The 25,040-nt window shown below is 31.7% G+C and overlaps 3 protein-coding genes across 4 annotated transcripts; 2 read left to right on the forward strand and 1 right to left on the reverse strand.

The window, feature by feature from the left end:
- The first annotated feature begins 1,171 nt into the window (after nucleotides 1-1,171).
- Nucleotides 1,172-10,100, forward strand: LOC107425512 (uncharacterized). Its single transcript, XM_048478797.2, has 13 exons — nucleotides 1,172-2,103; nucleotides 3,380-3,458; nucleotides 3,552-3,608; nucleotides 4,137-4,192; nucleotides 5,024-5,252; nucleotides 5,711-5,797; nucleotides 5,894-5,968; nucleotides 6,138-6,221; nucleotides 6,770-6,834; nucleotides 7,089-7,278; nucleotides 7,361-7,449; nucleotides 9,078-9,192; nucleotides 9,773-10,100. The coding sequence occupies exons 1-13, from the start codon at nucleotides 1,439-1,441 to the stop codon at nucleotides 9,806-9,808; spliced, it is 1,827 nt and encodes a 608-aa protein (XP_048334754.1). The 5' UTR covers nucleotides 1,172-1,438; the 3' UTR covers nucleotides 9,809-10,100.
- A 3,126-nt stretch (nucleotides 10,101-13,226) lies between these two features.
- Nucleotides 13,227-17,373, forward strand: LOC107425504 (H/ACA ribonucleoprotein complex subunit GAR1). 2 transcript variants are annotated; one of them, XM_016035513.4, is made up of 9 exons: nucleotides 13,227-13,606; nucleotides 13,771-13,933; nucleotides 14,492-14,572; nucleotides 14,668-14,756; nucleotides 14,853-14,927; nucleotides 15,907-15,968; nucleotides 16,064-16,147; nucleotides 16,670-16,846; nucleotides 17,033-17,373. In XM_016035513.4, the coding sequence occupies exons 2-9, from the start codon at nucleotides 13,808-13,810 to the stop codon at nucleotides 17,113-17,115; spliced, it is 777 nt and encodes a 258-aa protein (XP_015890999.3). In that variant the 5' UTR covers nucleotides 13,227-13,606; nucleotides 13,771-13,807; the 3' UTR covers nucleotides 17,116-17,373. The 2 variants fall into 2 exon arrangements, with proteins under 2 accessions (XP_015890999.3, XP_015890998.3); XM_016035512.4 differs by having other exon boundaries at nucleotides 13,229-13,606; nucleotides 13,808-13,933.
- A 3,781-nt stretch (nucleotides 17,374-21,154) lies between these two features.
- LOC125423859 (uncharacterized) lies at nucleotides 21,155-22,162 on the reverse strand. Its single transcript, XM_048479537.2, has one exon. The coding sequence runs from the start codon at nucleotides 21,895-21,897 to the stop codon at nucleotides 21,394-21,396; it is 504 nt and encodes a 167-aa protein (XP_048335494.2). The 5' UTR covers nucleotides 21,898-22,162; the 3' UTR covers nucleotides 21,155-21,393.
- Nucleotides 22,163-25,040: the final 2,878 nt, after the last annotated feature.

Raw genomic sequence — 25,040 nt, forward strand, 5'->3', positions numbered from 1 at the left:
TGATAGTTTTAAAGTGATCATAATTTTGAGAAGTCTCCAATAAATTTTCTATTTCCTTTTTGGTCTATTGATAAACTTCTTTTTTTATGCAAATGAGAGGAACTAGGTTTGCAAATAAAATCAAAGCTCTTAATAGATTGAAGGTCAAGCTTCTAGTAATTACTTATGAATAAGAATATCCATTGTGAATAACATCAAGGAAGAAGTCATTGTTTATATTTGGCAAAAAGATACTCAGAAGTATATATCTCATCCTCACAAGCTTGTAGAAAATCTGAAAACTAGCATCCAATTGCTTGATCTGAACCTTGTTTGGTATCTAGATCTAGAAACTTTTACTGAGGCTCATATTTAATACAAGACAGTCATAAATATGCAGTTCCACATTTTGTTTCCTTTTTATCAAAAAAATGAAAAAAACCCAAAAACTAAATAAACCTCTTGGATATGCTATGATCAGCAAAATTGTTGATGGTAATGATTGAAAGGATTTAATTTAACAATTCATTCTGATTGTTCATTAGATTGGATGTCATTTTTTGATAAGTTGCATTGGATCTCATTTCAAAATGCTAAAACTGTTATTATTATTATTATTATTATTGTTATTTTATTACAAATAGTTTTTGCTTTTCTATTGCGGTATCATTTTAACATTTTTCTAGCAATATACTAACATAATTTATGAGTATTAATAAAAATTAAATTTTTTCTATCAATATAAATATATAATGTTCACAATTTTAATTAAATATCATACTAAGTTTTTTATTTTTATTTTTTTATTATTTATGGTTTAACTATTATAATTTAATATATTAACATAATCTATAAATGTAAATATAACTTTATATTTTTTTTATAAATATAAATATATGATATAATTTTTTATTCTAAAATTATTTATTTTAAATAATTACAGTATATAATCGAATTTAATCCAAAACAACATCAAACAAACAAATAATTTAGCATTTAATTTAAAATTATGCCAAATATAAAATAAAATTATTTCTTTTCTATTCCATCCGATCCAATTCAAGCCTGTCCGATCTGATTGACTTATCCCACGTATAAAAAACATGGAAGGGACTGTATGTAATAAGGCAATAAATACCCCGGGGGCCTGAGGTGTAATTTTAGTGCAAAAATTGATAACAAATAGTTTTAGGGCACGGTTCCAATAAGCCCAGCAAATACCATGAAAATTACATCGAGCCTCAGATTCTCAAAAGATACCGCGTGCGAGCAAGAGAGCCTGAAATCCTCAAAAAAACCCTAGAAATAACAAATTAGAATTACATAATCCCCAATTCGGCAACCATTGCATCTCTTCCTCTATCGGCAAGAAAAAAAAAAAAATTCTAGGGTTTTCTATAAACCCTAGCTCAGAGTACCAGAGCGTGGAGGAAACAGTAATTTTCAAAGGCCCACGCTGATGGACTTCGACGAGTACGATTACTTGGAGAAGGCCGTGGAGGAGAACGACGACCGAGACTCGAAAAGGAAGGCGAAGAAGGAAGGGAGCGAGAAGAGCGAGAGGAGCTACAGGAAGAGAGAGGTTGACGAAGATGGCGGTGCTGTAGCTGGCGTTGAAGATGAGGATAGGAGAAGTAAGAGGTCGAAAGGCGACCATGAAAATGGCCGCGATAAGGAACGGCACCATCGGAGTGGAAGAGATAGGGATAGAGACGGAGAGCGAGAGCGAGAGAGGGATCGCGACCGTGACAGAGAGAGGGAGAGAGAGAGGAGTAGTAGGGATAAGGAGAAGGAGAGGGAGAGAGAGAAGGAGAAGAGGGATAAGGAGAGGGAGAGAGATAAGGAGAAAGAGAGGGATAGAGAGAGGAGAGAGAAGGATAAGGAGAAGGAAAGGGATAGAGAAAAGGAAAGGGAAAGGGAAAAAAGAGAGAGGGACAGAGAGAGGGACGAGAAAGAGCGGTCCGGGAGGAGCAGGAGTCGGTCCGATCGTGAAGAGAGGTCGAAGAGAAGCAGGAGTCGGAGTCGGTCTGATCGCGAAGAGAGGTCAAGGAGAAGTAGGAGTCGGTCCGATCGTGATAGGGAAATTCGAGAAAGGGAACGAGAAATTGAAATGCGAGAGAGCAAGTAATGTGCTTTTTATTTTTTTTCCTCTCCTTTGATATTAGGGTTTGTTTTTATGTTTGTTTATTTATGAATTTGCGATCTGGAATTGTTTATGTGGTAGATATTCATTATCTTTAGTACCGCTTGAATTGGGTTGGTTTTCTACACAATGTGGTAATAATAACATAAGAATTTCTCTTACGTATCCCTCTTGAGAAAGTAAGAGGTTTTCTTCAATAACTGTATTGTACAACTTATGTTGTGTTTTTCTTTTTCTCTGTAGTGTCAATCCATATCTGGGTAATTTCTTCTTACGTATAGAATGGATTGTTATGTTCTTTTACAACCATACATAAAAGCTTACCCAAAAAAATTGAATGGGAGTTTTCTTTCTGCTCTATGGTTCCATGATTTTTGGCTGAAGTAGTTAAATGTTTTAGCGACTTCTAAGAGACAGTTTGAAATTGGATATATGTTAAGCCAACCTTATACTATTTATTGTGGGATTGTGTTGTTATTTACTTTGTTTTTCTAAATCATGTGTTGAAACTGCTATTAGCCTACTACTAATCACTTGATATACATAGTTGGCCCCACGTTCTAAAAGCTTTTATTCTTTCGAGATATCTGGTAGAGATCCACAGATCCACGGCCGCATTTCGTATCTACTATGTTTAATTTCGTATGTACTATGTTATTAAGTTGATTTAACATTGAAAACATGTACTTATTTTTCTTTTATATAGACAGCCTGTAACCATTGTAGAGTAGAGAAGCTAGATCCTTGTATGTCAAAGCTTTCATTGTCATTCTGATGCTTACCTATTTATTAAAGCTGTAATATGATAATGTTTATTTGATAAATGTAATTTTCCACTATTATCCATGTAGAGAAAACAATTATCCATGTAGAGAAAACAACTGTTGGCAGATTATCATGGTTTTTTATTTATTTTGCATGTACTGGATGTCTTTTGTAGCATTTTAATCAATCATATATATGTCTTTTGTAGCATTTTAATCTATAGTATGTATAGTTCTCTCTCTCTCTCTCTCTTGGATGAATATAATCTATATAGTTGAAAGAATACTTTGTCATTTCTTACATGATGGATGACAATATTGGATTCTAAGGTCGCATAATATGCATGCTAAAGTTGATGTGAGCTCTTGGCTTGTGTAAAAAAGAGCAAGTTATTAACCTTTTTGTCAGTGAGAGTCTAGATGAAGCATGTTGAATTTTCCTACTATCTGACCTTGTGTAATTTTTTATAATGAAATTATATATGGGTGGCAGGAGGTTTAAAGAAAAGAAAGAAGTGGTAGAGCCTGAAGCTGATCCAGAAAGGGACCAGAGGACTGTTTTTGCTTACCAGGTTGGTAGATTTCTATTACGCGCATAACATAAGTCTCTATTTCTATTTAGTCTCTGATTATTTTTGCTTCTGTTGTGAATTTTATGAGGGCAGATGCCTCTGAAAGCAACAGAGCGGGATGTTTATGAGTTTTTCTCAAAAGCCGGCAAGGTTAGTATGGTATCATTTTTTTTTTTTGATATTCTAATGTTTAATAGCTGAAGCCCTTTTTGAACCTTGAAGATTCTTCTTATCTCATATGTGATACTGATACCTTGATATTGTCATTTCGGTCTAAATGCATCTATCACTTTGTCGATGTTTATTTCTTTGGACATCTTTCAGAATAAATGCAACCTTTTGCATTTTGATAATTGGGTATAATTGCAATCTTGTTGAATGGGATGATTATAAAATCATTATGGATGCATGTTATTGAGATACATTTGCTTCCTGTTGCAGTAAATGATCCTCTGCCTTCAGTTTCAAGTAGTGTAATGAGTTATATGTCACAACATTCTGTTTATATGGGGTGAGTGAAATGGACACAAGTTACATGGTCATCTTGTGAACGCCCCCAATTAGGTTTTCCAATACATAGTCTGAATGTCTAATATCTCTCTACATAACCATCTTTTACTTACATTTATTATTTTCCTATCTAATGTTAGAAATGTTTTCCTTTCTTCATGTTTTCAGGTGAGGGATGTTCGGCTAATAATGGACAGGAATTCTAGACGGTCAAAAGGAGTTGGGTATGTGCATCTATGTTAAATTAAATGATGTTTATGTGCATGTAATTAGAATAGTTATTAGCATGTCATCTTTCAAGAATCAAGTTTAACTGTATTCTTAAATGGACTAGCAATGCGATAATGATGAGGGATGATGGGAATACCTTGCACTCATGTTTAATCAATTCATGCTGCGTATTCAAGGTAGACAACATGAACCTAAATTTTCCTCTTTCCAGTTTTCTTCCTCTTCGTGTTTCATGCCATAAGGGCACCATTCTGTATCCATGTGCGCCTTAGTCCCATCTTCACTTTGTAGTCCTCCTATTCTGGATTTCAATTGGCTGATCAACCTGGTAGAGTGTTATTTGATGGCAGCTTTTCTGAATGAATAAATTAGTCATGGAAGCTTTATTTCTTTTAATTTTTTTATTATTTTTTAATAATAAAAAATTTTCTAGGTTGGAGGAGCCAGCAGTTGGGGCCTTTGCGGCTGGATTTTGACTGCTTTATTGAGTTAAAGTAAAGGATATGTATTATCATGTCTAAATGAATAAGACGGGTGCTCACCCCGATCGCAAGAATAATAAGAAAATTTTCCAATGGTCTCTCTTGTTTTCTTGATCGTTTTTTCGAGTAATATCTATTGTACTTTGTATTTTGACTATGACGAGCTAACACTTTCTTGTACATGAGTCATCAGATTCATCAAAAGAAACTCAGCTTGAGCTCTCTGCACTAGAGTTTTTGTTTCCCTACATCTCTTTGCTATATGCATTGTAAGTTTTGGTTGCAATAATCTTGTATTCATATGTTCTGAAAAGCTTATTTGAGGATCTGGTGACTCTGCAGGTATATTGAATTTTACGATGCAATGTCTGTTCCAATGGCAATAGCTCTCTCTGGCCAACTGCTTTTTGGACAACCAGTGATGGTAAAACCTTCTGAGGCTGAAAAGAATCTTGTTCAATCCACTGCTTCTACAGGGAGCACAGGTGTCGTAGGACCATATGGAGCAGTTGATAGAAAGCTTTATGTGGGAAACTTGCATTTTAACATGACTGAGAGTCATCTTAGAGAGGTATGCAGCTAGTACTTTATTTATTTATTTATTATTATTATTATTATTATTATTTACCTTTTTTTAATATAAGTTTTTTGAGGGAGAAAAAATAATTTATTAAGAGTGAAATACTGAGTCACATGGCAAAGTTCATAGAGTGAAATGCCGAGTCAGATGGCAAAGTTCATAAGTAGATAAAAGACTAAGACCCTGGACACAGAAAGGTAACGGCTTTTAAACGAGATACACTGTCACTGGAGGATCTGTGTTTATGTATGGAAGCAAAAATGATGATGTTGAATTATTCACATTTTACTGGAAGCATATTGTGGGAACGAACTTAGAAGGCTCTAACTTGCTAGGACAAAATCTATAGAGTCGTAGTGGTTAACATAATTTATTTTGCTCATATCTTTGTTAAGGTTATATAAAACTAATTATTTCTGTGACATCTTTTACTGTTGCTGAATTCTCAGATTTTTGAGCCATTTGGTCCAGTGGAACTTGTACAGCTGCCACTTGATCTCGAGACAGGACAGTGCAAGGGTTTTGGTTTTGTTCAGGTCAGGGATAACCTTTGATTATATAATATTCTATCTTGTTCATTTGTTGAGATTTACTTAATTGTTAATATATTCTTGTGCACATTTGGTTTTCAGTTTGCTCAACTAGAACATGCTAAAGCGGCTCAGAGCTTGAATGGAAAATTGGAGATTGCTGGTCGAACTATTAAGGTCTCTCTCTCTCTCTCTCTCTCTCTCTCTCTCTCTCTCTCTGTTTCTTTTTCTAATTGTAGAGTTTTGAGATTAGTGATGTGATAGTAATATATTTGGTTTTTTGTTAGTTCTTGGCAGTCTTACCTTCTCGAGTTTTCCTGACATCTTTGTGGTTTTGTGCTTGTAGGTTTCATCTGTTACAGATCATGTTGGAGCACAAGACACTGCTGCAAAATCAGCAGATTTTGACGATGATGATGGGGGTGGTTTGGTGAGTTGATCATATTACTATTGGATGAACATTGTTTATGTGTGTGTGTGTGTGTGTGTGTGTGTATTTGTGTTTGTTGTGTTTGTGTGTTTGCATGCACTTTTTGTTCCTTTTGTGGTGGACCATAATGCTTATGCATATGAAGATATCAGTTTAAACATGGAAATAGCTTAAAAGATGTTGTTAAGTTAAAAATGCTGATAGTACACTGTTTTTGAGACTTGAGAATGCTAGTTATATGCCAAACTACGATATCAGCCAGATTTATATTGTATCAAGAAGTCTATCAATAACAAGCAATGAATTACATTATTGAATGTGTAAATTATTTAGGGAAAAAAATACTGTCGATTTGAGCTGTTTGCTTATTTAATGGAACTAAGATATTTGTTTACTTTATTTGAAATGCTGTTGCATTTTGAAAATCTGATATAAAGCAGGTATTTGTTTGTTGCATCGTTCTCTAATTGATGTTAGCTTCTTTTCTCATACATGCTTTCGAACTCAAATCCTGTAGATTAGTTTAACATATAGTATTATTTGTGCAGTCTTTAAATGCTCAATCAAGGGCATTACTTATGCAAAAGCTGGATCGGACTGGTATTGCCTCAAGGTTTGTCTTATTTTTATAGTGTAATGCTAGAATCATCAAATTGTGCACCAAATTTATTTACCAAATGATTTGGCAATGTATAAATGGTTGAAAAATTCATATAAACTACATATGGATAATATGTATAAGTGAATTCCAAAATACAAGCCGATAAAATATTGCCACATACTTTGGTAATCGATTTGGTGTCTGGTGTTATTGATTTTTATAGGTTTGTATAATCATGTCATCATCTTAATTTGATCATTTTGCAGTATTGCTGGGTCTCTTGGAGTACCTGTGCTCAATGGCTCAGCTCCAAATCAACGACCTGTTAGCTTGCCAATTAATGGCCAAGCTGCAGTTTCTGCGCCGGTTCTTCCAGCTCAAGTTCTACCAGTAGATGCAGTTGGAACCCCTAGTGAATGTCTACTGTTGAAGAATTTGTTTGATCCAGCCACTGAGGTTTGTGATTTCTTTCCTCTTGTGTTAATTCTTTTAGAAACTTAGAAAAATATAGTTAATAATGTTAAATTTCCTATTCCAGACGGAACCAGATTTTGATATAGAGATCAAAGAGGATGTGGAAGAAGAATGCTCCAAATGTGGCACGGTGAAACATATTTATGTTGACAAGTAAGTATATGAATTAATGCAGAATGTCAATCATTAATGTGTCTTGTTTTTCCCATCATGTCTTTGTTGCTTATGTTTTAGTAGTCTTTTTCATAAATATATCCTTGCATTTCTCATGTTATAAATTTTGTTTGCAACTAGAGTCAGTTCACCTATATACGTCCAGTTTGATTAACTTGATTGATTTACAGTTTGATTAACTTGATTGATTTACACTTTCTATATATGACTCTTTTCTTCGAACTTACAGCCATGTTCACAAGTTCTTTTGTGTTTAATTGCTACTCATATGTCATGTGCATATAAAGAATACTTGGCCTACCTAGAAAAAAGGTGGATTTAGGAATTAGTTTTAAATAATTACTTCATCTTATGTAATGCTAAATTATTTTAGAGCACTATTTTTATTCAATATATGGGTGATATCTAGGTGATATGTATCTTGCAAATAATAGAAAGTGGCTAATGGGTTTTACCTTCATTGACTCGGTATGCAACCATTGCTGTTCTAAAGATTTGCCAGAATTATTGTCAATTTGAATTTTGCGCAAAAAATTTACATAGCAATACATAACGTTGAGATATGTAATATGAGAAGGTTATAATGTAACCATGGGGTTTCTCAAGTAGCTATTTCTGACTGACTGGTTAAATAACTATAGAAAGTCTTATGTGATGTATCAAAATGACGTTAGGTGATGTAGGACAGGTGGGGAAGGAAAGAAAACTGAAAATTAAAAGATAGGTTCTAGCATCACACCAGAACAAGTTTAGGATCACTCCTAAAAACCCTAGGCATCACACAAGACCAGAGAAAATAATCTCATAAAATACTTGTATTATTAATCATCTCAAAGAGTTACAAAACGCCTATTTATAATAAAATCACCTAACAGCATTAGGAAACTAAAATAATAGGAAACCTAGTTAAATAAGGAAACCAACTAATAAGCTTCCCTAAAAACTTAAAGGAAACTAAAATAATAAGAAGAAACCTAATAAACATAATAATATTAAAACCCTAAATATCAAATGAACATAATAATGTTAAAATCCTAAAAACCATAAAACCCTAATGATTAAAATCTTATGTAATCTCCATCATTCTCCATCATTAGGATTTCAAAATTTAGGGTTTTTAGTTGAATTCTTTTTAATAAAACGTGTAAAATGGATTTGGTGCTACTTTTGTAGAATTCTTATGTATCAACATCCATATCCATGCTGATGCTTATTCATAACCAATTTTCCTTTTGTATAAATCAGGGTTTCTTTATTATGTACGCCAGCCAGTTAAACTACTGTGATCTGATATCAAAAGTGATAGGGCTATGGTGTTAGTTTAATTGCAAAAACAAAAATCTAAATAGAGTGCAAAGGAAGATTTGCTATATTCTTATGACTTTTAACCAAGGGGTTCAAAATTTCTATTCTAAAATATGGTGTTTTATGGTGGTTTCTCAAAAATTATGCTTTTCATTTGCTAAATTTTCTTGGAAGGGAAGTCTGTTTGCTAAGAGTCAAAGTTCATTGTTTCTGCATCTTTTTTGCTCTTGATGTTGTGAAAAGATGCGTTCTAGTAGTACATTATGCAATTAAAATTTCTAACTTCAATTTTTGTCTTGCAGAAATAGTGCTGGCTGTGTTTACTTGCGGTTTGAAACTGTGGAAGGGGCAATGGCTGCTCAACGTGCAATGCATCTTAGATGGTTTGCTGGCAGGCAGATTTCAGCCTTATTTATGGTAATTTATTTTTCTTTATAGTGGCTCTTTTTTCTCTTAGGGTTAAGACTTTACACTATTTGGTAAGAAGGAAGCTACGAGCTTAAAAGAGTGTCAGAAGAGTGAAGAAAAAGACATAAAATGGTTTTAAATGAGATGAAGAAAAGAGATGGAGGATCAATGAAGAAAATATTGTTCTAAAATTACATCTTAATGTTAATGGGATTGAAATAAGTATAAAGTATTTAATCCTACGGATTAGCTATTTTATTCCTATATCTATTCTGCATACCAAACCAAACGTGCTTTTGTTGAAAAAAAAATACTTTGGTATTCTTTCCTGCTGTTATGTAAAATATAGTAAAATAACTAGTGTCTGTTTAATTCTCCTAGCCAATAAACATACAGAGACTAGATTGGTTGACTTGTTTTTTTTCATATATATATATATATATATATATACTTTTGGTGTGTGTGTGTGTGTGTGTGTGGATAATAGTATTGGATATGATTAATGAGAAGTTCTAATCATTAAAAAAAATGGCTTTTGATCCCGCAAATGGTTAGCATTAAAATCATTAATATTGTGGATATTTTGCAGCAACCCCAAGTTTACGAGGCCAAATTTAGAGTTTGAAGACATGCAGGGGTACCTAAATTGTGTCTCCTGCGCTTGTGCTTACGGACGTTTCATGTGGAAGAATAGCTTTTTGTTTGGCTATTTTCAACTCGCTCTTTTTGTTTTTTAGTTCATCTTTAGGGTATGAACTTCATAGAATTGATTCATATACGTACATACAGTATGTTAACGTGTATGTTTTGTCTGTGGTGGATACCTGTAATCTTTTTTTTTTTTTTTTTTCCGTCCTTTGAAATCTGCATTTTGTATTATTTTTAATAGTCAAAAATCACATTTATTTTCAGCAGGATGATATTGCTTAAGAGAAGTGCCTTGGTTTTTGGAAGAAATTATTCAGTACACTATGTGCACTGACATGGATTTTAATGTGGTACGCACATTCATATAGAGATTGCCGGCGCAGCATCTCAAATTTTTAGAAGTCTATATATTAGCCAAAAAAAGCAAAATAATATCGTTAACCAACGTCAAATACTAGCTTCGTTGATTTACTCCTGTTGATTTTTTCTTAATCTGCAGCTCCTACAAAATTTCGTTGTTCAATTTCTTCCTCGTCTAGGAAAATTGATAAGTGATAAAAGGAAAGTTTAATGGCTTATACCATAAAAAAAATTAAAAATTTAAAAAAAATTTAAAAATTTAAAAAAAAAAAAAAAAAAGGAAAGTTTAATGGCTTATACCATAAAAAAAATAAAAAATTAAAAAAAAAAGAAAAAAAAAAAGAAGGAAAGTTTAATGGCTTATACCATAAAAAAAATAAAAAATTTAAAATAAATTTAAAATAAAAAAATAAAAAATAAAAAAAATAAAAAAAATAAAAAATAAAAAAACACACTAATATCAAAAGTGATTGGGAAGGAGTAAACAAATAAACAAGCTTTTTCTACTAAGAGCTAAAAATGATAGGGAAGAACCAAATAAATAAACGAAAATTTTCTACTATACTTGAGTTAGGTCTTCCCTTTTTCATTTTTATTTTTATATTTATATTTATTTATTTATTTATTTGTAAATCCACTGAAGCTTTCAATCTATCTCACGATTTGCTCAGTTCGTTGGTTTCAGCGTTAGTGGTTCACTGTGGAGGATTTATATCAACCATACAATTAATAGGAACAATATCTAACCCATCTAGAGTTAGCCCAAGTCCTTGAAATTTTAAGGGTCTTGGCATCAAAATATAGTGTCTCTGTATGCATTCTTGTATTCTTGAGAGAAGAATGCTAAAACCGCAATACTAGTTAGATTTTCTCGATAGAAAGCCTTTCCAATGTCAATCTCCATGTGGTTTAGAAAAGATGATTTTTGTGAGTACCTTGAGAGGGATTATATAGTCTCCCATTAACCACCAATCCTGTCTAGATTTTTTAAAAGAGGGAAACCCAATAAAATCATTGAAGCACATTAAAACCATAAATACAAAAACTCAAGGACTGAATCAGTCTTCTCCAAATACAAAAAGGAGGAAAAAGAAATACGAAAAATTCAAGGAACATGGAATTTGGAAGGGGCCGCATAGAGGAAGGGTCATACAGGGAAACAAGAAATAAGGAAGAGGAATTTGGCATTAGTTAGCGATTTTATTTTGTTTTGTTGGACAATACAATGACTTGTAAGTATTTAACGTGTGACAATCTCTATATTGATGGGTACACTACATGAAAATCCATGTCACTACTGTACTGAAGAATTCTCAGTTTTTGGACACCAAATGCAATTACTATTTTGCAACATTAACTACGTGTACAAAGTGTTAAAATAGCTTTATTTCTTTATCCACCAAGTGAAGCAATTATCAAATTTTAAACGCATAATGTGTATGGGTATGTCATCAGGGGAATTCTATTTCAACCAAACTTTTTCACATTCAAAAAGTATGCTTTTTAAGACTTAGACTCCTTTGTATGTGAAGCGATATGTCAAACCGATGACTATAAAAAATGATGAGGGAGCCTTGGAAAGAACGAAACAAGACAACCGAAATGTGTGCATGAAAACAATTCTCTTGCATTTTACATGCATTCAATTTTCAAAGTGGTAAGACCTTTTCCAAAAAGAGGAAATTTTTTTTTTTTTTTTTTTGGGTCGGCTTGTTGAAACCTTGTTACTTTTACAAATGGATTTTTTGAAATTAGAAAATGTTTATCAGGTTAGATTAATTCAATTGGTAAGCTACTTAATATATGTTCGTGAACTCAAAATACTAAAATAAAAAAGATATTATTGTAAATAGTTAAAAAAAAAAAGGCAAATTAGAAAATGTTTTTTTTGGTGAAACAAATAGTTAAAAAGTATGCTTTTTAAGACTTAAGACTCCTTTGTATGTGAAGCGATATGTGAAACCGATGACTAGAAAAAATGATGAGGGAGCCTTGGAAAGAAAGAAACAAGGCAACCGAAATGTGTGCACGAAAACAATTCTCTTAAATTTTACATCAATTTTCAAAGTGGTAAGACCTTTTCCAAAAAGAAGAAATTTTTTTTTTTTTTTTTTGGATCGGCTTGTTGAAACCTTGTTACTTTTACAAATGAATTTTTTGAAATTAGAAAATATTTATCAAGTCAGATATTGCTACTCAATATGTGGTCGTGAACTCAAAATACTAAAATAAAAAAGATATTATTGTAAATAGTTAAAAAAAAAAAAAAGGCAAATTAGAAAATGTTTTTTTTGGTGAAACAAATATTTTCTTCCTATAAAAATAATGTTCTCTAAAGGGAGTTTCGAACTATCAAAATCTTTTTTAACACTTGTAATATATAACATTTTTATTCTCTATTTTATAACCCATCAATTTTGAACATATTTAGGCCATATTTGGTATGACTTCTTAAATGCTGCTTTTGGCTTTTAAGGTTTAAAATTAACTTTTAGAAGTATTTGATTAGTTTTTAAAAGTTTCTAATGAAAACAAGTAAAATGTAGTTTATCATAAAACTCTCATAAAAAAACTATAATTTTGAAAATATATATACATATATATAGAAATAAAAGTTATTCCAAACAAGAAAAAAATTGAGGTACAATAGATGACATTGAGTCATTTTACACAACATCCATTAATCATGTGGCACGACTCAAATAAGTCATAATCATATACAATATCACCCAAAATCTATAAAATATGTGGAATTTATAAAATATTTATTATTTATCCAATATTATACTATATTACTCATATAATAATTGTATATAAGTTTTCTTTTCCCCAAACAGGGTTTAGTACTTTTGTAAGTAAATATCATTTTTAATGTTTTATTAATAAAACATATCTAAAACAATTTAAATTAAAATTTTGACCAATAACTCTTTAAAATGCAATTTGACCATACCAAAACAACCGAATCATTTTCTTCTAGGAAAACATGGAGGGAGTAGGAAGGAAGTGGCAAGCAAGAGGCCCAGAGATGTTGGGCTGATAGAGGTGGGCCCAAAAAGATAAAACGGTGGCGATTTGGGCGGCGATACGACCGGGAATGTCTCTCTGAAACGGTCTTCGTGTGCATATATAATTTAAAAACTCATTCTAAAACTGTAAAACCACGAGGCTTTCGGAGCGTAATTTGAAAATAAAAAAAATCAAATCCCTCAAAAAAAAAAAAAAAAAACAAAACAAAACAAAAAAACAAAAAAACCAAAAACAAAAAACAAAAAAAAAAAAAAAAGAAAAAGGAAAAAATCACCACCTCTTTCTCTTCTCCTCCACAATACTGCCAGAGCCAGAGCCAGAGCCAGAGCCAGCGCCAGAACCAAACACTGTGCTACTGCTCCCCTGAGCTTCACGATACCATACGGTACAATTCTCAAAACCTACTCTTTTTTTTTTTCCTTTTTTTTTTTTTTTTAAACTCTCTCTCCCTCTGTTTCTCTCTCTCGCTCTCCATATTTGGATTTTTCTTTATCTCGGTTTTTTTTTTTTTTTTTTTTTTTTTTTTTTTTTTTGGGGGGTGGAAATTAGGGTTTGAGTGACTCAGAGAAGCTTTTGTTTGGTTTAGATGGATAGGTATCAGAGAGTGGAGAAGCCAAAGGAAGATTCAACGCCTATAAATGAGAACGAGATTCGTATTACCACCCAAGGCAGGATGAGGAACTATATTACTTATGCCACCACTCTCCTCCAGGTCTATTTCTCTTTGTCATTATGTTTCACTCAAGATTTTTTTTTGAATTTTTATTATTTTTCATTTCAAGCATATATCTTCATTTGGGATTGATTATTCTGCTAGTATTTACCTTTTAGAGTGAACAACTGCTGCTATCTTCCTTTGTTACTTAATACACTTTGTTTTGTTATTATATATATATATATATATATATTTTTTTTTTTTTTCCCAAACTTCTACCATTTCTAGATTGTGCAAATCAAGCTTGAGTTTTTTGTTTGTTGAAACCATTTCCATACTAGCTTGAGGTTTGATTTCTAATGCAGTTTAGGCCGGTTACTTTCCCACCCTCTTTCTGATTAGTGCTTCTGTATTGTTTATCTGAAAGAAATATAGATTTACATTATGTAAATTTTTTAATTTGGTGATCTCAGAGTGCTTTTATTGATTATTGGCATCACGTTAAGTAAATAGATTTTATTTTGTTGAAACACTTTTTGTAACATATTTATTTCAGAATTAATCATGGATGTGCTTAATGTGTACTCTATGTTGTCATGTCTGTGCCTTCTGCAGGAGAAGGGATCCAGTGAAATTGTTCTCAAGGCAATGGGTAGAGCTATCAATAAGACAGTGATGATAGCTGAGCTAATTAAGGTGGCATGACTAATGCTTTGAATGTGCTTATACGCTATACATCTTGCAAGGTGTGTTTGTGCACTAATTTATTAATGGGTTGTTTATTCTTATAGAGAAGAATTGTTGGTCTCCATCAGAATACAGCTATTGGATCAACTGATATAACTGACATGTGGGAGCCACTAGAAGAAGGCCTGCTTCCGTAAGAATCCAATGGACTCTCTTATTTTACTAGCAGTATCTATGTTATTTTATTTCTTCCTGATTTGTATATATTGGGTTGGCAATTTTGTTTCAGAATAGAGACCACCCGCCATGTTTCAATGATCACGATTACTTTGTCGAAGAAGGAGCTTGATATATCTTCCACAGGGTAGTTCATTCAGAATCTGGTTTCAATTTGAACATTATGACTGATCAATAATTTATGTGAGCCTTTGTTAATGGTTTTTCATGTTAGTATTGTTAGAATGATTTGTTAGACTGGTATTCATCTGATTCTGATGTTGATGAACCGCTCTAAGCCACATTCCATGATGCATTCTGCCTTTTGTATCGATTGGATAAATGTTTAGAAAGTAGAGAAGTGCTTTCTTGAGTTAAAACTATTGAATGATTTATGTCTTGATTTAAATAACCTAGTGCTAGAATTAGAACTTGAGATGGACTCAAGTTCTATTTAATCAAACCAATCTTATTATGGTTTTATTAAGTTCAATGTCAATTTGTCACAAGAAGATCGGAAGAAGATTGAGTGTGAATATGATGCTTAAGAGGTTGTGAAGGCCATTACTTCCAGCATTATAAAAGAGTGGTTAGGAAGCCTTGGATTTCACCAAATAAACTCGAAGTCTCATAAGTTGTTGTTGCTTTAAATGGATTAGTGTGTTGTTGTTGTTGTTGTTTTTTTTTTTTTTTTTTTTTTTTTTTTTTTTGGCCTTTGAGCTTTAAATGGATTATTTGTGTAGCTAAGATGGCCAAATGGGAAGTGGGAGAGTGGATGCTTTTGTTGCTGAGTACCAGCTTCAGAGCTTTCTGCTTTATCTTCAGACTTTGCTTTTTTCTTTTTTTCTTTTTTTTTAATCTTTTAATCAGTAAGGAAAATGTTTTTGGAAAAAAAGAAAAAGAAAAGATCACTTATTTTGAAACCTACGAGGAGTGTTGTGTAGTTGTCAACTTGGGGTATTAGATAGTCAGATTGTTTGATGTTAATTTTGTATAACTGCTACCAACCAATGTTACATGCACAATATTCGGTTAGCATATATATATTTTCGTGTATTTGAGATACGATCTTAGATTATCTGCGCCTTTCTTGAAATATCCACATTAATTTATCCTTTCATTTGCAGATATCAACCTCCTCTTCCAGATGATCAAGTCAAACCGTTAAACGATTTTGAGGATGAAGGAGGTGAAGTGATATATCTATGTATTTATGTTTTTAGGGGCCTTTCCCGCTTTAACAAATTTAATATATGTTGATCTAATTTCCTGTAATTAAATCAGAGGGCTCACCTAGGATGCGAGGCAGAGGACGAAGTGGTCGAGGAAGAGGAAGAGGAAGAGGAAGAGGAAGAGGCAGAGGCAGAGGTATTGCTTTCTTACTGCTTTTGTAGATGGTTCATTTATTTATGTATTCTCTTATTTGTTTAGATGGTCTATTTGTTTTTTCTTTTTAATTTTTTTTTATCCTCTTACGGTATATGATTTAAGTCAATATTTGTATACTTTCTCAGAAACTGCAGGGTGGGCAGCATCTTTTTTCAATTAATAGTTTGATTGTTATTATAAAATAGGCCTTTAGTAATATTTGCTAGAAGTTATTTTATATTTACTCCTTAGCAATTGAAGTCTGTCAACAGTAGCATTCCACACCTTGCTCATGGTTTTTCATTTCAATATGCATATGTTCATCACAACAACTTCCATGGTTAATGTTCATTGAATGAAAACTAAATGTGGAAGTTGGTTTCAAAGTAAATATGAAAGTAGGTTAAACATGCCCACTTTTGGATGTTTAAATTCTATCATGGTCTCGTGAACTGCAACAAATTGCTAAAGGCTAAAGTCGCTCATTGGATTGTGATTGTTATCATGTTATTGGCTCTGCAGGAAATTATATTGGAGCAGTGGAGTATCATGGAGATGGTTGGGATGGGGGGCGTGGTTTTGGTGGCAGAGGTAGAGGCCGTGCAAGAGGTCGTGGGTTTCGGGGTAGAGGCCGAGGCTATGGCGGTCAGCCTGGTGGATTCTATGATGATGGTGAATTAGGGGCACCCCAAGGCCGGGGTAGGCTATCTAAGCCAATGCTTTTTGTGATTAGTTATTGCTAATTGGTTTTATTCCTTGCTTGTTTCGTCATGAGCTGTATCATATTCAGGAGATAGTACTATGCTGATTACTATGAGATAGATAAAGCCGTTCAGGACTTCAGTAGAGTCATTTTGTTTTAAATGTTGTCTGGATGTCATGCAGGGCGAGGACGTGGCAGGGGTGGTGGGCGAGGACGATCTCGTAATTTCGGAATGGATGGACCTGTGCAAGCAGCAGCTGCTTGAGCCAGACCAATGGTGAAAGTGATATGGATGCCTGCTCTGCTCGTGATATTGATGAAGTTTGCTGATATCTCTTTGGGCCTTATATTTCCTTCCGTATCATATAAGTGTTGCAGCACTGGTGCTTGCAGTTTTGTTTTTGTAGCTCATGAGGTAGGAGCATTTATTAGTTATATAGCTAATCAAGTTTTCATCACAACCCACAAGTGTTTGTATCATGTTTTCCCTTTGGTAGCAATAATAGAGCAGTACATTCTTTTATTCTTTCTTAAATAGAAAGTTGCAGGCCAAACATTCCACCGAGTCTTTGATTTTTCATTCCTGGTCTAAAATTTTGACTCTGGTTTATTATTTGAAATCAGATGGATTAAATTTTAGGTTGCTGAAACCACGTCATACGTTAAGTTATGGTAATACTTTTTCATTTTTATTTATAATATTCTTCAACTCTTTTCTGTTTGGATTCGATGTCAACATGCTTGGCTTCGAAGAAAATGCATGATGGCCTTATTATGAAACTGTACCCAAAATGAGAAACCCTTCTGCTGCAAGGCATGGAAATTGGATGTAGTGGCCAGTGGGGCCCAATGTCCAACTCTTTTTCTTGCCAAAACATAGTCAAGCCATTGACATTGACTTTGACTTTGTTCCTACTTCCCTTTTTCCTCTTGCCAAATTAACATTTTTATTTAGAAGGAAAAGGAAAAAATAAAAATAAAAATTGAAGGTATAAATATAAATAATATCCAAGTTTGCTTCTTTATTAAACAATATGGTTAATTACATCTAGATCCACTGAAACTAATTAGACATTTTGCACTTCGTTCCTCAAATTATAGTCTTACATTGCTGCTGAACATTTTTTTTTCCCCCGTCACTTAGTCTAATTATGTATTTTTAATGAATATATTTGATGAAATAAATCATTTACAATTATGTACTTGTATTTTTTTGGGGTCAAGACTTATTGCAACTACATTGGGAAACTGTTTTTATTTTTGATTAAATATTTGTTTAATTTTGCTTCATTTATTAGAAAATAACATAATTGGACTAATGTAATAAGAAAGAATAGTTGGCAATGTAACTAGTTTTTAACATTTAGAGAGCAAAGTGTATAAAAGTAAAAATTCATAACGGTAAAATGTAATTAATTACATTTATTTATATTATCTTTTTTTTTTTTTTTTTTTTTTTTCAAGTGTCCGAGTGGATGTTTGTTCCGGGTACAAAAAATTATGTAAACCCATCCTTGCAAATTTTAACGTAACACAAGGACCACAGATTGGAAGGCCAAGGGCACTGAAAGTGACTTGACCTTTTTATTTTTTTTTTTATCAAGGTCCCATTCGATCTTAACCGATTACTTATAGGGCTTTTTTGCATTTTGCTGTTTTACCCTGCTACTTTCATTATTTGCATTTATAATGCTAATAGTTTAATAACATGTTGCCTCTTTGCATGAAACTGTTTTAAATGTGTCCAAAACCTTGTACTTTGCCACTCATTTTTGTTTTATATCAGCCTGTTTTAACCGATTCAACTCATCGACTCCATCAATTTTTGGGCTACTACTTTTTTTTTTTTTTTAAAATTTTTTTTATATTCCTTTTGGGTTTTGCATGGATTGAAAATCAGTTCACATTATTAAGAGATTTTACTAAAATTGTTTTGCTGGTATATGGGTCCATCTACTTTCTTGACTTTGCTTCTTGGGATTGTTTATAATTGGAAAGCACGACCTCTGAGGGTATATATGACCAAGCTCACTTGTCTAATGTACCTAATAAGATTGTCTGTTATGCCTCTAATTTTTTTCCCTTCATGTGTATAAATCTTGAAAAATACTTTAAAAGTTATTAATATGGGTGTCACTGAACGATGAAAGTGTTTATATTCTATAATAATTCTTTTATATTAAAATTAACATTTTTTTCTAGAACATTATATATCATAAATGAAAGTTCAACTCATATTATATGAACTTATATATATACTTTAATATTTTTTAAAAAAAAAAAAACTCGTATACTTTATTATTATCATATCATCGGAAATATGTTAATTTATGGATAATATGTTTATTTATTTATTTATTTATTTTGTTCAGAGGAAAATATATTTAGCTACAAGCTTTTTTCAATCGGTCAAACTCCGAAGTCGGTATCAAACACATGATAGTCATATGCTTATTTGGGCTATCTCCTAAAGGATCGTATATGGTCACGTAAAATTGAATGCTTGATTTTCCTAAAGAAACATAGAAATTGAAAAAACTGAAAAGAAACATAGAAATTGAAAAAACTTACTTATTATACACAATAATTAAATATCTAGAATATACCGCTATATATTATCTAGTCCTAGAAACTTTTACATCGAAATATAGTTTTGGATGATCTTTTAAACAATTATAAGATCACTTTTTCACGTGTACTTATATCTAAAGCCCTTGGTTTGTAAGTTTTTGGAAAAATATTGTTTAGAGAATCAGTTCCCATTTCTTTGAAAGTAATTTTTATTAATTAGAGAAAAAAATATAGGATTTAAAAGTAATTAAACAGCTATGTTTATAAATTAGAAAAAAAAAATTATATATATATATATATATATATTAAACTAGTTTCCTAGAAAATATGAGAATGACACTTTTTCTTTTTCCTTCTTCTTTTTTTCTTTTCTAATGACTGGAACCAAGCATAGAAGAATTTGTTTTAATGAAGAAAAAGCTTTATACATTTTTTTTTTTAGAAAAAAAATTATTCATACTTATATGTATTTGTCCAAAAATTGAAACTTACTATGTAAGTAATATGATACCTTTTGTGAGTAACTTTTTTTTTTTTTTTTAAATGTGATTTTGAGCTTTTGTTTTGATGGACTTATCTTACTACTTTTTATTATCAAAACTAGCCTTCTAGAGCTTCCATAATATTGCCTTTCAAAAAAAAAAAAAAAAGATTTCCACTTAAAACTTTATGCAATCGCTTATGCTAGGAGTACAACAATGATTACAAATTGTTATAATAACATAAAATAGTAAACAAAATTTGCAATTTTATAGAGAATATATAAAAAATTAATTAAAAAAAAACTTTTTTTAACATTTTTAATTATTATTTGGATTTTTAATGAAAGTAATATATCTTTTAGATTTTTTTAAAGAAATAAAAACCTAAATAGATATGCTAATCAAGTTAATTTTTCATTAAAATTGAAAAGTTAGTTTGACAAAATCTAGTTGATTAGATTGTGACAAAAAAGAAATTGAAAGTGAGTACCATTGAAGCTGAGGTTTCTTTTGCTTAGCTAAGGCTCTCAAATAAGTCGGGCATCATTGCTTTAGAATGAGCTGGGTATTTCGTGCCTATTACATGTAATTCGGGTGAAACAGTTTACTAATTTGATGAATTAGGAATTTGAAATTATAATATTGGTGCTATATATTCAAATAGACTGCTGATAGTTAACTTGAAACAAGCTGCAGATCACTGTTTTAATTGGTATCGTAACTGCTATACAGACACTCACACACATATATCATATACATAAAACTCTCGATTTGTTACTGAAATTAAATATCCTTTGTTATTAGAAAAAAAAAAAATGGTCTGCTTGGCAGTTTACTAATTTATTTTAAAACCAAGAACAATCTGCAAATTAAGCAAAAAGAAACATCAACTTAATTTTCATTTTTTGGTAATATATATATAAATATATGACAATTAAACAAACAAACATCAATTTATTAATTAGTCCTTGTAAATTACACTTGATTTGGTAAGCCAACTTGGTTTGGTTTGTATAATTTTGTCTTAATGACCATTGGATATATGATTAAGTTCATATAAATATCTGTAAACCTGTCATAAAAATAGGAAACTAAAGACACCCTTGAATTCAAAATTTTCTTCCCTAATCTTTGAAAACAAGTTTCTGATTCACACAAGCAAAAAATAAAAAATAGAAAGAAAAAAACCCTGATTGGAAAAGAGAGAGAGAGAGAGAGAGAGAGAGAGAGAGAGAGAGAGAGAGAGAGAGAGAGAGAAATCTGATGATTCATTAATTAATTTCCCTTTCATGCAACAAACAAGCTCTCGTTCAAAAAATAAAAAAAAAAAAGGGTAAAAATTGAAAAAAGAGAAAGCAAAAGAAAACACGGTCTCTGGGGGAAGTAAAAGTCACAGGAAACCCCTCTTGAACATAATATTTAACAATTTTCGCTAAATTATTAAAGATTAGAAACTCCTACCTTAGAAAAAGCCCCCATATTAGAGTTAATCAAATAAACTGAACCTTTTTTTCATCTCTAAATCTGAGCTTCTTGGCAGTAGTCCCACATAGAAGATGATAAACAACAGGTTTGGTCTCCATATAGATATCAGCAAGAGAACGATACCTCCTTTTCCTATTAGCAGCTGGAAATACCAAAACCTCTTCTTTCCCAAATATCTCTTCCATTATATTATTATTACTACTACTATTCTCTTCACCACTATTAATTACATAATTGCCATTCTCCTTCGCTACTCTCTGATCAACCTCTTCATCACCATAACCATTATCATCCACCTTGTTATAATTCCTTCCGCTGTTGCTGTTGTTGTTGTTGTTGTTGTTATCTTCGTCGCTAAGTTGTATCAGCTGCTGAGCCGCGGCCTCCATGTCGGAGTCCGTGAAGTCCTTCTGCTTCTTTTTCTTCTTCTGGAGATGAAGATGGGTTTTACATCGAGATATAGCTACTGATGATTCATCCATTGAAATACTTATACCCTTTACCACCATTCAATTGAATATGAGATTCAGAGAACAAGAAAGAAGAAGAAGACGAAGAAGAAATTGGAAATTGAATTCCCTTCCTCTCTTTCTGTTTGCTTAATTTGTGAGTTTTCCTGAGTCTCTCTATTTCTCTCCCTTATATGGGGTTATATTTGGTTTGGCGTAGAGCGCGTTTTGTGGGTACGTGTTGTATGAGTTTTGTGAAAGGAAAAGAAAGAAAGAGGGCGAGAGAGAGAGAGAGAGAGAGAGAGAGAGAGAGAGGGAGAGAGAAACTGCAGCGTTGGTGCTTTGAAGATGTGTGGAAGATGTGTATATATATATATATATATATAAATAATATTATCTGATATATCCCAAGCTTTCAATCCTATAATAGAGTGCAGTGGTTTTATGGTGTTTGATTTAATCACAACTAATCTGGTAATCAATCTGACGGCTTAAAAGTAGCCGTCTATCTGATGGGACCCAGGGAATTGGACTCCAAATTTCTTGACTTAAGAGTCGTGGAATTTTTTTCGTAACGGGTGTTTTATATTTATATTTATATTTTTTACTTTTTATGAAGTCCTAAATGCATGGAAATTTATGTATAGTATACCTATAAATGAATTAAGAAAAATGTTATTTTTCATAATTGATGGATGATCATGGGATCCCTATTTAAATTATTATTATTAAAATAATTTTTAATATTTTAAAATAAAAAATAATAAAATTAAATAATTCCATTAAAATGTATTATTTAGGATGGTAATTGTCATTTGCAATGATAAATAGTAAAATTCATGAATTAAAGCTTGGTAATGAAGAATGATTTTTTTCTCTTTTGAGTTCTTCTCGAGTATATTTCATATTTATCCTTTCAGATTTTACACTAATTACAATGTAATTTTTTATTTTTTTATAAATTACAATTAACACTTTTATATGGGATGAAAGATAAAGTTGATCATATATTTAAATCAAATATCAATAAAATTATATAAAATTAACCCATAATTCTTTTTGTCGCTGTGATAGGTGCAATTGCTGTGCTGCACCATAAAAAATCCTTAAATCCGTAGAAGTAGCCACAACAATCCAAATGAAACTTCATCCTATATTACCACAACTATTTCTCTTCTATTTTAATTAAAGATTGTTTATGTTAAAAATAAAATTCTTTTATTTATTCTATTTATTCTATTTATTACTTGTTTAGATTTTAGTCAATGGAATATGTTGAATTATTGGTAATGATTCAAAATTTTACTGCGGTTGCATATAGGAGTTTAGTTTTTTAAAATCATGAAACGGATCTGATTGGGTCCCATGTTGGAAATTGTCAATGTGGACATGGAACACACATCATCATCCTGTTTTGAGTAACCATATGCTAAGAAAATAATGGGTCGTGACTCACACAAAAAAGAAAGAGACAGACATAGAGGTCAAGTTTCGAAATTGACCAAAGCTTTTCAGTTGACAGAGAGATCAAGTTTCGGAATTGACCAAAGCTTTTCAATTTTTCTATTTCGCCATCAAGTATGGCCTTCTTCTATACATGGGTTTTTATTTTTGGTGCATTCATTGACACATTCTTCTAGCTTTGGAAAAAAAAAAAAAATTTGATAAATTATTATTTTATTTTTTTCAAAACTATTTTGAATCGAAGTTTGAAAGTTCGGATTTAGAATTATTATCCCTATTAGTAGAAATGTCCTTGAAAGGAAAACTAGGATTGAATTTTCTTGGATGGACTATTTTGTTTGGCTTACTAGAATATTACTTTTAAATCTTACTAGAACGATTGGTTAAGTAGTTATTTTATTTTGAATCTGCTGGCAAAGTTTATTTAAAATTTTCCTTTATAAACTTTCTCCAAGTATAAATTTTAATTTTGATGTTATGATGTTTGATTTTGTCAATTAATTTTAATTTATACAATTATATATATATATATACACGAAAATATTATTGTTGAGAAATTATCTACTACTTGATAAAGAATATGTATGTACAACTTGGATCATAGTAGCAACCATTACTACATTTATATGTATGTATTTGTAACTCATATAATTCAATGAAAGGGTTAATTGTAATTTACAATACGTTCTGGTCTGTCTTTTTTTGTTTTTTTTTTTTTGTTTTTTTTTTGTTTTTTTTTTTTTTTTTGCCAAAAAGAGAAAAAAAAATTTTTACTATTGGTCCAGTTTAGTGGAAGATTTCCACCTAGATCTTTGTGTACAATCCAATCTACCGCTTTATTAAGAGTTCTAGGCACTAGATCGAAAGTACAACTATTAAAAGCTTCTTTTAAGTGACAAACTTTAGCCACCAAAGCTCAAATCTTCCAAAAAATGCTTGAAGACCGTTATAATTGATGCAGGATAGCAACTAAAGCCTGAAAATTGTTGGAAGGCAACGATATCATATGTGCAAGTGTCACTCTTAGTGATTGTTGCGCCAACATTTTGTTTGAATAAATTGTATTTTATTTTAAGTGTTTTTTATTTCCTTTAATTAAAACGATGTTGCTTTTTTGTTGTTGGAATTAATGTAAAGAGTCGTGCTCCAAAATGCACCGTTTTGTTTGGGATTAAATTGGTTTTCTTTTTGTTGTTCAAGGTAGATTGTTTTGGCGTTGTTGTTAAACATTTTTTGAAGCTTCGACCTTCTGACAATGGATTTAGTTTTGATGGAGGTTCAAATTCATCATTGACTTTCAACAGGACCTATTTTAGTTTTATTTCTTACTTCTTCAATTTTGGTATTAAAGCCCATAAATTAGCTGAAGGAAGTTCCAGTGTCACCAAAGATGATCCTAGAACAAAAGCTATCTAGGCAACAATTCCCATTGTAGAGTAGAAATTAGACAACCTACTTCTAAAGATTCGTTGGATTATTGCCACTCAATCAAATCTGGTACAGCCTTTGGAAATAAAGATCAAGAATTAATTCAGGAACTTCCAACATCGACCTCCATTATTCTAAATCTTCGCCATTAGCAACTCAACAAATCTACTTACTCTATTATTGAATTCGATAACATCCATCACCATCGAAATTGATTTCATCACTCCAAGGCTATAAAGTGATTCTGATACAGAAAATGTGCTCGATGCTTTTGTTTTGGACAATTAACAAACACCTTATGGTGAGATACA

The sequence above is a fragment of the Ziziphus jujuba genome, chromosome 7 (genome assembly GCF_031755915.1).
Source record: "Ziziphus jujuba cultivar Dongzao chromosome 7, ASM3175591v1".
NCBI classification, from domain to species: Eukaryota; Viridiplantae; Streptophyta; class Magnoliopsida; order Rosales; family Rhamnaceae; genus Ziziphus; species Ziziphus jujuba.

What these genes read in the sequence shown, in the direction of transcription:
- LOC107425512 (XM_048478797.2), top strand. Translation starts at nt 1,439, where the DNA reads ATGGACTTCGACGAGTACGATTACTTGGAGAAGGCCGTGGAGGAGAAC. An exon ending in AGACGGTCAAAAGGAGTTGG is followed by an intron (nt 4,193 to 5,023) that starts GTATGTGCATCT and finishes GTGACTCTGCAG; the next exon opens with GTATATTGAATTTTACGATG. An exon ending in CGGACTGGTATTGCCTCAAG is followed by an intron (nt 6,835 to 7,088) that starts GTTTGTCTTATT and finishes ATCATTTTGCAG; the next exon opens with TATTGCTGGGTCTCTTGGAG.
- LOC107425504 (XM_016035513.4), top strand. Translation starts at nt 13,808, where the DNA reads ATGGATAGGTATCAGAGAGTGGAGAAGCCAAAGGAAGATTCAACGCCT. An exon ending in CTAGAAGAAGGCCTGCTTCC is followed by an intron (nt 14,757 to 14,852) that starts GTAAGAATCCAA and finishes ATTTTGTTTCAG; the next exon opens with AATAGAGACCACCCGCCATG. An exon ending in AGGGGCACCCCAAGGCCGGG is followed by an intron (nt 16,847 to 17,032) that starts GTAGGCTATCTA and finishes GATGTCATGCAG; the next exon opens with GGCGAGGACGTGGCAGGGGT.
- LOC125423859 (XM_048479537.2), bottom strand. Translation starts at nt 21,897, where the DNA reads ATGGTGGTAAAGGGTATAAGTATTTCAATGGATGAATCATCAGTAGCT.